The sequence below is a fragment of the Melopsittacus undulatus genome, chromosome 1, assembly GCF_012275295.1.
Source record: "Melopsittacus undulatus isolate bMelUnd1 chromosome 1, bMelUnd1.mat.Z, whole genome shotgun sequence".
NCBI classification, from domain to species: Eukaryota; Metazoa; Chordata; class Aves; order Psittaciformes; family Psittaculidae; genus Melopsittacus; species Melopsittacus undulatus.
In genome coordinates, this window is record NC_047527.1 from 138,843,311 (window position 1) to 138,856,509 (window position 13,199).

Consider the following 13,199-nt stretch of genomic DNA (forward strand, 5'->3'; position numbering starts at 1 on the left):
TTAAATGAAAACTTCAAATTTGGACAGGTTACAGGTCTCTGAAAATTGTTCATTGTTTTAGCCTAGTAGATCTTTGTGAAGAGATTATAAAGAAGCAAAAGTACCTAAAAATTCTTGGAGTCTGTAAAAGGCTGTTTGTGAAAGAGCTTTGTAGGCTGCTGGAGTCTCTTGGGCCCCAAGATGAGGGAGCTGAAGGCTTTCTCCCTTGTTTCTCTGTTTTCATTTGACCAAAATATGCATATAAGCACAAACTACCTTTATGGACTGCCTGACAAGCAAGGAGACAAGAAGAGGAAAAGTTTTTCAATCTTGTGTTTAACTGAGAATGGAGGTCCAAGGAAACAGGCTAGGGTTTTAATTTAATCTAGTGCTTTTCAAATCATGAGCTTTGAGTTTTGTAGGCCCATGGCTTCCAAACTCTCTGTACATAGTTTTGATATATCAAACTTAAGTTGGCTTCACTGGGATAAAAATTTAGGAATCAGATTTTTCACTTGACTGATTTCCAGATCTGGCAAACTGGGGTCTCCTGAAGCTTTTTCACGACCTGTCAGATTTACCTCACAGAACAGTCTCTTACGACCTCACAGTTTCTTACTAACAGCTATGAGTTTTCTTACTGAAATTAAAACTTACTTCAAAAAAACAAATAACCCCTACAAGCAAACAGCAATAAACCCCAACCACCCCCCCCAAAAACCTATGTACACAAAAAAACAAACAAACAAACAAAAAAACCTTCCACAAACCAAACACCACAACCAGAAACAACAAAACCACGCGCCTGGTTTCAGATGTCATGGTTTAAACCCTGTCAGCAAGTCAGCCACGCAGTCCACTCTCCCCCCACACACACACACTTCCCTCCACTCCCAGAGGGTTGGGGAGGAAAATCAAAAGAATGTAACTCCCACAGGTAAAGATAAGAACAGCCCAGTAACTAAGGTATAACACAAACCACTGCTGCTACCACCAATAATAATAATGATAAAGGAAATAACAAGGGAAGAGAATACAATACCACCCGCCGACCGATACCTAGCCTGACCCAGCAGTGAACTAGCCCTTTCGGGTAACTCACAATTTACATCTTGGGCATGACATGCTATGGTATGGAATACCTCTTTGGCTAGTTTGTGTCAGGTGTCCTGTCTCTCCTTCCTCCCGACCTCCCTCCTCCCTGGCAGAGCATGAGCTCAGAAAGTCCTTGGTCAGACTAAAATTTCTGAGCAACAACTGAAAACATCGGTGTTATCAGCGCTGTTCCCAGGCTGAAAGTCAAAACCACAGCACTGTGCCAGCTACTAAGGAGAAAAAATGACTGCTACTGCTGAACCCAGGACAGATGTGTATCTTACATTAACAGGTATCCATACCAAAACTGATTTAGTTTTTTCTTGTAGTTAGCTCTTCTGGTCCTTAGAATCTTTCCTCTTATCTTTTACACCTACAAAAAAGAACATATAGAATATGATGGTATTTCTAGGTTGTGTTGTTTAGTAACTGTGACATCATCAGTAATGGTTGGGAGGTTTTTTTTTCCCCCAATATAGCACCAGCAACCAGAAAAACGGCTCTTAGCATAAAAGGTTGGTTGACACAAAGGCCGTGCAAATGAGTTGTGGATCTGTTCTGTCATGAAAACTAATCATAGTTTTGTGTACTCAGTTCAAAGCAGCTTATATCTATTGTTTATCAACGAATAGTTTTTAAACCTCTGAACAATACACATATTGATTAAAGAACAATTAGCAGGGCATTTTTCAAGGTCTTCTAAAGGCTTCTAAGCATCATCCTACTTGATTCCTCTGGGTTTACATTAAACTCATTGCTCGAAGGCATTTTTTTCAGTCACACAATGTGAGAACACTTCAGTATTTTGTAGCAAATAGAAGTTTGTAACATAAACCTCTGTGTACGCACCCACACCCTCTAGTACAAAATAAATAAAAACTGAAGGTTAGATGCAATAACTTCCATTACTTATGCAGACGTATCCATAACAACTAGTACTTACTTCAGTGCTTTCTGCTCAAGGATGATGAGCTTATATACACTGGTTTTTCTCATCAAGGCGTACTGTATCCCCTGTGTTTTCATAAACCACTGTAATTGGAAATAGTCTGACAGAAGCCTTCCAAGTCTTTATCTTGGCACTGAATCTGGCTGCAAAGGGATTCTAGTTCTACAAAGCATTTGAAACTGTTTATCTCTCACTGCTGGTATTCATTGATTTGTCTGTATTTCTTCAGTGTCTCCTCTAGGCTCATAAAAATCTCTGTAGTGCTTCAGCAGACATTTTGCCAGGAACATGACAGTGAACTCAAACTGAGTGCTTCTTTTTGATTTTCAGGGTGGTAGTGGTGGTTTTGGGTGTTATCCTCCCCACCCACCCCAACCACTCTGTTTTGGTGGCTCCAAGCACTTGTAGATCATTGAATGTTTGCATACAGGCAGTGAAAAGGTTATATATATTGACAAGACAGAATCTCTTGCATTTTCCCTTCACTGTTGTACTTTACAGCTTGAGTTCTTTGTGTCTTTGTTTACAATGGTACACTGTAAAGTATGACTTTTTTAATCCTGCTGGTAATAATACAGGCAAATGGCATTTTGTTGTTGTTGAAACTGTGAAAGGTGTTTATGGCAAGATTTTTAAGTACAGTTATGCTCCACATCTCATTATAGATACTTATCTGTACCAGCAAATGTAATGTAGCATAAGGAATCTCACTGTATTTTATCCACAGCAAACAGAAGAAGGGTTGAGGTATGGTGTTAAGCAGTCTGTGGCTGAGCTGGAAACAGAACTTATAGCTTTTGATCCTAGCCAGTGTAGAACATTCACTCTATTATTTATGAAATAATACTTTGTGTGCAATGTTTCCAGTTGCCTCATGACAATTCTATTTCGTCTTTGCTTTATATCTGGAGGAATGAAGCTGCTTCTTGTTACATGAAGATCTTATACCTGGACAGAAAACCAGATTTAGAATGTCTTGGTTATGCTGGAAACCAGGACTGTGTCCAGACTTGCTGTAAAATGCAGAGAATGATATAATATTCTGTCATCTCCTAATCTGTTCAACAGAGTCCATGAAACTCTCACATCTCTTCTCAGGGGTTGTGTCTTAGAAGTACATGGCATAGCTTGTTACTGTCTCTATGTCTACTATTCCAGACATTGTGCTAGCTAGTAGGCTCCTTTCTTGATTCATGTTGAACATAAGACTTAAAGAAAAGCAATTGTGGTTCTTTTACTGATGACATCCATTCTGGTTTCATAGCATGCTCTCCTCGCATGCAGAATTGAAGTCTCAATGAAAGCACTGAGCAGTAATTGCAGTTACTAATCATTGTTAGCCAGATAATTCAAGGATGCTTTAATGGTCATGGCAGATACTATGATGTTCCTTTCCCTTTTTATTCTAAACTTGCTCTTAAATAACCAGATCTACTGTTATGCAGAGGTGGTATTTGCATAGGAAACACATGGGGGGAACTACAGCTGCTGCTGAGTTGCAGAAAAAGTAGTTACTTTCCTTTTTGGTAAATTAAGTTTATCAGCTGGAGATTAAGAGCCATTTGACTTTATATGAGAAAAGAAACTGATTAGTAATGACCTTTTTCAGTGTCTGTGTGAGAAAGAGCTTGTGTGTGGATTCCCCAGACCTCTAGTGTGCTGATCCTTTTGACAAATACCTCAAACTGTATCCCCACTGCTAACTTCAGATGCATTAATAGCAATGGGGAGAAGAGACCTGGAGCTTTCTTCAACCCAGGTTTTTGTCTTAATTCAGAAATGCCACATAGAATATAAAATTAAATCCTTTCAAGAAACAAAATTAAAACCTTTTGTTTAAGAGCTGAATTTTTTCCTCATGGGTTTTGCTGGCTTGATCTGTTAATTAAACAGTTCATACAGATCTTTTCCATCTCCTGTGAGAGAAACTACACTTGAAGCAGCTATTTTACAGCTGTCTGGCTGTTTTCAGGAAAGCCTCGCTACTGCCTGATGCTGTTCAAAGGTGCATTGAAAAGAATTTATGGTCTTGGTTCCTTTGCAGCTGGAGTGGCTTTTAATATTGTGAAACATGCTGATTTATAATCTTAGCTGGTAGTTGCAGAGAGAAAGCCATTTATTGCATGGACATGGAGAATGGACTATTGTCCTTCCAGCAGAGACTACCTCAGGCTGCATCATGACTAGTGTAGTCTGCCTCCTGTCATTCACCTCTGTTCTAGTCCTCTGATGATTTAGACTGAGTGATGTTAAAGCACGTTGTACATTCTTGCGCCTGTATTGTGTAGCCCGTTCTACCAGGATTCTTTCTGTTGAAGTCAGATTGCAGTGGGTTGTTGAAGTATCTGGGACTCATCCTTTACTGGAATGATATGCCAGTACATGCCTTCCAGATCTGGAAGCTGGAAAGTGTTTATCCCAGTGATACACCAATAGAAAAATTTATATTTTCTTTGTTCATACTGGAATTCTGCTTACCAAGGTAATACAGAGGGCATTTCTTGACAGCTGTCTAGTACCTTTCTTTGTTACTGAATTTAGTAAAGTATTTTCCAAATAGGTACAGGAGAAGAAGTTAGGGTTTCCTAATCTAATTAGGAAAAGATTTAAGCAGGGCTAATTATCTCATCAGATTGGCAAGCTTGGCTTCAGAGCTGATGCAGTGGAGAGCCTCTAGTAAGGAGTCTCTGAAGCTTTTTACAGGTCAGCCAAATTGTAGGACTCTTCTTACCCCTTTCAAAACAAAAACAAGCAAGCTTCAACCCCAGCATTTTACATCAGTACTTGGCATGGACGAATTTCAACTAGCAGTAAAATGAATCTTCTTTAGATACTTTGTTTTGATTTCAACTCCCTTCCCCTCCCCAGAAAGAAGAAAGGCAGAAGAAAAGTTATTAATGTTTCTGGCGTCAGGGGTGGTGCTGACATGGGAACCCTAGAAAAATATGCAGCTCTTTCTTTGTTACGGGGCTTCTCTAAGCATCTTGTGTACAGTTCACTGGCAGACAGACAATGCCAGTCTCCCACTGAGGTGGTTTGTTTAAGGTGTTTATTTCCATACTCTCTAATTCATGCCACCTTCCCCACAGTTGTCATAGAAGATGTTTGCCTTCATTTTGACTGGGCTATTAGGCAGTCTACTGACTGCAGTGAAAAGCTTTACAGCTAGAATAAATTATGGAGGAGTTTCTAGGGAATTCTCTGCTTCTTACTGCAAATCAATACCACTCTGTAGAGCAGAGGGTGAGCACACTGACACTGCATTAAAGAATGAATATTAAAAGCTGCTAAAATCTGAACTGAATAGAGAGATAGATATTTCACTTAGCCTTGGCAAATGTTTCAGGAAGAGGAATAGGGAATATAAAAGGCTTATTGGGTGGGGCAGGGAAAACTCTTTGAGGGAGAGTATTCTTGCTGGAGGTCTTAATTTCTCTTGTAATCCAACCACTGTGCTTATTTACTCTACTGTTAGTCCTGAATACAAAGAGTTCAAAGCAACTTAATATCATGAAGTAATCCTAGCAGGCATGCAGTTATATTGTCACGATGCTGATATGCAGGTGTCTGCTGAACCTGTAGAAACTGTTTTGGGTTTTTTTTTTTTCACCAAATGGATTCTTTTATTAGTTTGTTCAGAAACAGTAAACCAAACAAGCTCTTCCTCTGAACAAGTACCCTTTTAGTTGGCCATAGCTTTTTAAATGTTTGATGGAAACATTTTAAAGAGTTTGGTTAAAATTTTAAAGTTATTTCTTGAGATGAGAGAAACAGATGACAAATGGGAAGCCATCTGCTGTTCCATGTAGGTAACAGACTTGGAAAGGTGGTGATACTTCTTTTCTGTTATGTGCAGTTACAGTTGTAAGATGATTATCAAAATATGTTTTAAGAATAATTATTTTTAATGTTGAAAGTGTCTTTCTATAGAATGCTGGTCTTTTGGGGTCAAATTATTTCATTCTCCTTAGAGAATTTTAAAAATAACTCCAACAATAAGTAACAGCATAGCTGAATAAACATTGATCTAAATTCATCAGTTTAATTTGTCATAAAACTCATCATCACAACCTTTATCTACCAAGTGTTTTCACTTTATCGTATCCCTTAAATTATTTTGATAAATGTATAATGTGCTATTTATTTTATAATCAGATGTTGATAAGAGGAAGTAATAGTACAGAATTAAAATAGTATTAGTAGTTATTGCTGTAAAAATGGATGACACCATTAACCTCTAAGAGTTAATTGCTGTTTAGTAATAATAGTAAAATTTAGAAGGTACTAACAACAATCACTTTAGGAAGTAAATTTTTTTTGCAGCAATTAAATGTAAAATTAGCAGTTGTTTACAGAAACATGCGTCTTTCCATTGCAACACTAGGGAAATTGTATATGTACTGTAGATACTCATGTATCATGACCTGGGAAGGCCTTGCTTGAGTTTTCAGCATCACTGATGTCCTCCTTTCCCCCGTACCTATTTCCAAGTTCCTTTAATTACTTGTAACAAAAAAACAAAACAAACAAAACCAAAACAAACTGATAGTTTAGTGGTTCAACACTCTTATAACTGCATTACTACCCTTTGAAATTGTACTGAGCTAGGTATGCAGACAATTGCTTGTCTGCATTCTTACAGGACATCAGAAATACACAATATTTCAAGCTCACCTGCAGAAATGGTTGAACAGATTTTTTTCATACAACATTCCCTGCAAGGAGAAATTTTATTGTTTGTTTGAAATTCTCATTTGTATCTTTTGTCTTATCCTATTTCAAAAATATTTTTGACATAACCATGGCATTTATTAGATCCCTTTATCATCTTAGATGTTCTGAGCAGAAAATGAGCTTTCTCTGCTGAGAAACCTTCCTGAACTTGACTTACATGAACCGTGTGCACCAGTTTCACCTGTGCAGTGAAAAGTGCAGTTCTCTTCTGTTGCTTTGTATTACATGAAATGCAAAGAAAGTACAGACACTTCAGCTTCCATGAATATCAGGCAAAACTGTGATAGCCAAAGTGTGGAATGTTCTGTGAGCTTTTTTAGCAAATAGTCCTCCTGTTGTTATAATTGTAAGTAATTTATTTATTTTTATTATAGTAACCTAACTGTATATTCATTGTTGTGCCTATTTGATTAATAATTCTATATTTTAATTCTATGTGAGGGCAAAGAGAGAATTTTAAAGGAATTAGTAACTTACTGCATTTCCTTTGTTTTCGCACTGGGAAATTCATTTTTATTTGTTAACACAGCATGATTTTCATTTGGATAATAAAGTAAAAACAGGATGTGTGAGAACATGCATTGGACTTAAAACATCACTGATTATTAAGCTTATTGATTTCCTTAAATCTCAATGTCATCATTTTTTAGGCTTATCTGAATTTACTTTCTATTTTATACTTATAATTCACTTTTTAAAATAATCTTTATTCCCCTGCCATAACTTCTGGCTTTCAAAGACATTGAGGCTTAGCTTCATTCAATCTGATTCAGGTTTTCTCTACATCAGAGCTACTGGGAGTATCTCAATGCCTTTTTGTTTTGAAGGGAATGACTGGAAAGAAATGGCTAAAGAGGAGTGACATATTTAGTATTTAAGCAGTGGATAACATTTTAAGTTGTAACAGGAATGTTTTAACGATACTGAGTGGCAACAAGGCTGCCGCATGCCCCTCTCCTGTGCAGGTGAACAATGCACCTGCCACGTTCATGAGGAAGCCATTTTGTGTGCCCTGCTTCAAAATGCTATGGCCTGCAGTCACAGAGCCAGGGCTTCCCTGTGGCACTCGCAGTGCCCCATGTTTCCATGGCAGGCTGTCACGCTCTCAGTCACTTGCTCTGACTGACTGCTTTAGCTTCCCCTGTCAGGAACAAGGTATTTATTATGTTGTTAAATGTGGTACCTCCCTACCATCTTTCCCCATCACCACTAGCATATAGAGTACCTGAGGGACTAAACGCCTGCCAGAAATAACAGGGGAAAAGTCGCAGCTGCCGCTGGTGCCTTGTGAAGAAGAAACTCAGTGCGAAACCGTTCGAACCAGCCTCCTGTTACGGGAGGTGAAATAACGTCTTACCGAAGGGCAGCAGTTTCAGCTGCACTCGAGAAGGCAAATGGCGGCTGGTGGCCGAGCGGCGCCGGCTGCAGGGGCGCGCTCTCGCCGCCGCCAGGAGGGGGCGCGGCGGGCCAGGCTCTCCTCAGGGCAGCGGCGTCTGCCTTCAGCCGGGCAGGACGGACGGCTCGGTCCCTCGGCCGGGCAGGAAAACGGGTGGTTTGCAAACACTGTGGGGAATCCTGTGTACACTGACCCTCTGCTCTTCAACGACCCGCCCCGGCGGTATGGCTTTTCACTCCAAAGCTGAGTATCTCGTACGAGGCGTTGCTTTGCATTTGTGTCTCCCTGTGAAGGAGTGGCCGCAGCTGCCCGTGTGGGAAGGGTGTTTCCCCTCACTGACTGTGGGGTAAAGAGTTAAAAGCGGCTTTCTCTCGGAGAGTTCCAGCTGTGCTCCCGTTCCGCTCCTGCCCCTGCGGATGACACACCAGGGTGAGTCAGTGTGTGGAAACCGTCACTGGGCTTAATGATGAGGAAAAAGCTATTTGGCTACACTGGAAATTTGGAAGTTTTCTTACCAAAGAAACTGGCACATCAGAAAATGTCTTTTCAAATCCCTCTGCAAGCCTCAGTTCATGAGTGGTTGATCGATTGTTGTGTTGTATCAGTTCAGGCCATCGTGGTGAGACTGCACTGACATGAGGCAGTTTTGACAAAGCTATGAGATCTCTTCCTTGCTCTGCAAACTGTCTCTAGGAGCTGGACTGAGGTAGCCAGGTGTCATTCATGGTGGTAGGCACCTGACCACTTACCACACTTGGCTTCCAGTGCATGGAGGTACTGTAATTGAAGTGGTAACTTCAGCACATGGAATAATCTATTTCACGTTACTAGTTCTCAAGATAATTTTACATTCTCTTTCAAGAACAGATGTCCAAGGTGCAGAGGTTCTGCTCCACTGTCAGCACTGAAGGGCAAACAAAATAGTCTTGTTACTCAAGGATGATGGTTAACAGCACTTTTAAATGCCAGTCTTTGTCATCTCGATGATTGAGTGTTAGACTTCTAAAAGGTGCAGTTCAGGATAGCTTTTTATTTAGGTTTATTGTCTGTTTGCAGAGTAGATTTTTCATCTCACAGTATTAGGTTTGTTTTTCTGTTCTGTTTTCAGTGATGATGTCTTCCTCTTAAAGGGAGATCCTCACACTTCACCCAACCCCTGCTCCCTGCAAGAAATTTACTGATATATGTGTATGTGTGTGTTTCTTATTGCCTGAGTGGCAGGCTTTTTGCTGGATGTTTCATGTCTAGCACCAGTGACAAATGTGGAGTTGCTAGTAGTCTTCAATAAGGCATATTTGTGGTGAAATTATTTCCAGTGAAATAATAAAATTGTATAAGACATGGTATGTCCAAATGAATTTTGGAAAAGATATTTCAGGAGATAAAGGTTATCTTCTTATGCACCTGGCAGTGCGTAAGAACACAGCTGGTTCCCGCCCTCGCTCCACCAGGCATGGTTGCCATCTTCAGGAGGGAGCTTCTCTTGAGTAACCCTAAGTAATGGTGCCATTCCCTTCTTCCCTACAAGAAATTGCTTAGTTTTGTGCACTCCGTGTCAGCAGGAAGCGATGATTAAGAATCCAGTCTGTCTCCTACAAGACTGAGCAAAGTAGTAACCCAGAAGATAAGCTTCTAATAGCAATTCTAGTGACTCACAGGAAAAATGTTTTGTTTCCTTCTAATACAACCCTCCCTCAAAATAAAACAAGAATTCCCACAACCAGTGTTTGCAGAGGAGTGACAACACAGTAAATAACTTACAGTAAAAAAGATTTCCTTTTTGATTCCTGGTAAAGATGAAGAGATTTAACTTGTGAAATACTAGCTGCTCTGCCTATAATGGTTCATTTAGCATTTTCAGCCAAAATTAGAAGTGGTCTGCTTTCAGTGACATTTGAAAATTTAGTGCTATGTTGATAGTCTGAAATAGAGATCTTCTGACATTGCAAATGAATTATGTGCCACTGCAGTTCTGTTGTGGTTTAGCTGGCCATGGAGTTGGGATATAATCATATTATTTTAACTCCTGGAGATCATTACTACTTCGGGAACTAAAACCCTCAAACATCGGAACTGTCAGGATATATATTTTGAACTTTTATTTAAAGTAATACTAGGTTTTATTTGTTTTGGAATGTTTAGTCAGGTTTTCATTAGTAGAACTAGATGAGAACAAGGGTTTGAGTATTTGAGTAATAATAAAAAAACAAAACACAAACCTATAAATTTTCCACTTTTTTAACAGGAAAACTGGCTGTTTTGAAATAATTGCTTGCTTTATGCAAAACTGTTTATCCTAGATTATGGATTTAAGCATATACTCACCTCACATGCTTGATTTGAAAAAGCACAGACTTGTGGTTTATGTAAAGATTGTTTTTCTACTAGTAGTTAACCAAGTTTTGCCCCCAAAAGACCAAACCTCCCAATGGATTTACCCAAGCCAGGCCTGGGTGCAAACTCTAAACTCCTAATCAATCCAGTGCCAACTCCAAAATTTATTTGCTCATAATTTTGGCAAAATGCTGAATGCAAAATGAATGTTCCTCCTTTTTCTTTTAAGTCAGCTTCTGAATGTAATGGGTAACGATGTGTATGACCTTAGAGAGTGGAGAAATGTGTGAATTTTGGAAATGGAGGGGTTTGACTGAACACCTAGAATATCTACTTGCAGGGCTGTGTCTGTACTGGGAAGCACCTTCCAGCCCTTTTCCTCCTTTCTCTCCAGTCTGTCACCACAGGACAAGAAAAACATTTTCCCCGACAGGCATCCCCACACCAGCTTGCGTCTGGGGGGATCACAGCTTCTGGGGGGATCGCAGCCATGTGGGCATAGTGGTTTTTATTGGCCCTGTGTGTTGCCTGGGGAGGTGATACAACTATGTCAACAAGGGAAGTCCTTTTGATGTCCATTTGTGTCCCTGTTAGAGGGCTCTGTTAACATAGCTGTGGTGTAACCACTGGTGCACTGAGTTTAGTCAGGGCATAAAGTAGTGCTTAAAAAGACCATCGTGCTGGGGTGTGTTGGGGCAGTGCTACATGCCATAAGGTAGTTTCAGTATAGAATAATATCCCTCTTAATAATTTTGGGGACCTTCCCCAATTTGTGAGAATTGAAAGTGAGCACCTTTCCACAGTATATGAGGTTTTAATACTCTCAGACAAAAGAAACATCATAGAGTGGTAAGGAATTAAAATACTCATTTTGTTATTGAAATGCGATTATTTGAGAGATTACTGATAATATATGTTATGTCCTGTGTGCTTGACTGTTAAGTGCAAATGGACTTTTTATTTTAACACTCTCCAGCAGCACCTCATGAGATTATTTCAATTAAATGTTGGGAAATTCTGTGAAAATGGCATTCTAATTTTCCTCTATTTCAAGCTTCATTAAGTATATTTGCACTTAGAAGTTTCAGTCAAGATGTTAACATTCCAGATGCTTAAAAATTGAATGCATCTCAATTTAAAAAGTAAAATAAAAGTAGCAGCAGACTCGCTTTTTAATTATTCTCCACGAGACCTTTCTAGCACTCTGCTGATCTCCTGTTGATTTGATTAATGGAAATTTTACCTATTAAAGGTAACCATTAATTATTGCATTGGTTGCAGCAGTAATTGTATGTTTCAAATAAAAACTATTTAACATAACAAGTGGAAAGGCATCACGGCACATGAAGTGTGGTTGCAGTTCACTACATCTGAAAGATCACAAGGCACCTTTTTGACATTTGTAGCTCTGCCGCCAGTTACCAGCAATTATGTTGTGTTTGAATAGAAATTAAGTATCTGATTTACAGCATTACTTTTTATATTGAGACATGAGCTAATGAGAATATTATGAGGATGTCTGCAATCACAGTGCACAAGTAATATTCTCTTCATGAATTACGGTTATACCCTCCTACACAGATCCCTGCTTCATAGTTGTGCTGGAGTTTTAGTTGGGTTTTTGGAGGTGTGGGTGCATGGGAGATGGCTTAAAAACTGGTTGATAGGTGCCATCTCTTCTGCCAGAGGCAGCTGCGTGCTGTAGCTGGTGGCCTGTTTAGCTGTGCTGCGGTTCTGAGGAGACCCATGTGAACTGGGCTGTACCTCTAATTTGCACTGCTTCTTACGGGACCAGAAAAGGCCACAGCTTGAATTTCCCTGCTGTGAGTTCTGGTTGTGCTGGCTTGACAGAGTGAGAGGGTTTGTGAAAGTGACAAGAATACAGGGTGGCACACAGAGAGCTCTCACATCTTGTAAGCACAGGAAGGGATCTCTGATGTTGTTTGTCACAGGCTGCACATGGCCATCAGCTTCTCACTGAGAACACTTCCAGTAAATGATCCTTTTATTTAAGTAAAGAATTTCACAAATTCTGCACTTGGTTTACTGTACTGTAAATTGGTGTAAAGCAAAAAAAGCAAGCTTTGGGACAGCCTCAGGCAAGTTCTGGTCAACCAAATTGTCACACTGAGGAGCAAAGGAACGTACCAGTTGTTTGGATCTGCCCACTACCTCGTGGGTATCCTAGCAAGTTTGCTACTATCCAACCTTGGTTAATAAAGATTATTTTGGGAGCAGAGGAATGGAAAGTCTTTTTCATTTCTGGCAAGGGAAATCTCTTCTTAAGGCAGTAAATTGACTGTAATAAGGACCACAAATGTATTTGTGCAAAATTAGCAAAGTAATATATTTTCAAATAAACAGATGAAGGCATGACTAAGTTGATCAAGTGTTTGGTTTGAGAACTTCTGTCCTGTTCTTATTTGTGTGTTGTATTATTTATATATAATATGTGGTACTGGAAAGTTATGCACACTCTCATTTTTCACTTTAATTGCCTAGTTGAAGACAGCATGACAGATCCAGAGGTTGCTTTCAGCATCTGAGGAGCACTGTGGTCACTTACTAGTGTGCAGTAATTATCTAAATTGCAGAAATAAGAGTATTTTAAAGATCCAGGATCCATGACTGGACTTCATGCATTCTTCTCTGTTCTCTGTATCTGACATAATATTTTTCTTATATATAGTTATATTACAAATACTTTTTTTA

General features: G+C 39.5%; 1 protein-coding gene across 2 annotated transcripts in view; it reads left to right on the forward strand.

Moving 5' to 3' along the window:
• The window catches only part of JAZF1 (JAZF zinc finger 1), a 188,682-nt gene that overhangs the window by 78,851 nt on the left and 96,632 nt on the right, over nucleotides 1-13,199 (forward strand). Inside the window, exon 1 of one of the 2 annotated variants that reach the window (XM_031045006.2) lies at nucleotides 8,507-8,582. The exons of the other annotated variant lie outside the window; for it this stretch is intronic. Within the exon in view, the coding sequence (XP_030900866.1) occupies nucleotides 8,570-8,582 (13 nt within the window). The 5' untranslated portion in view covers nucleotides 8,507-8,569. Of the gene's footprint in view, nucleotides 1-8,506; nucleotides 8,583-13,199 lie in introns of those variants that run through there. 2 annotated transcript variants of the gene reach the window in all.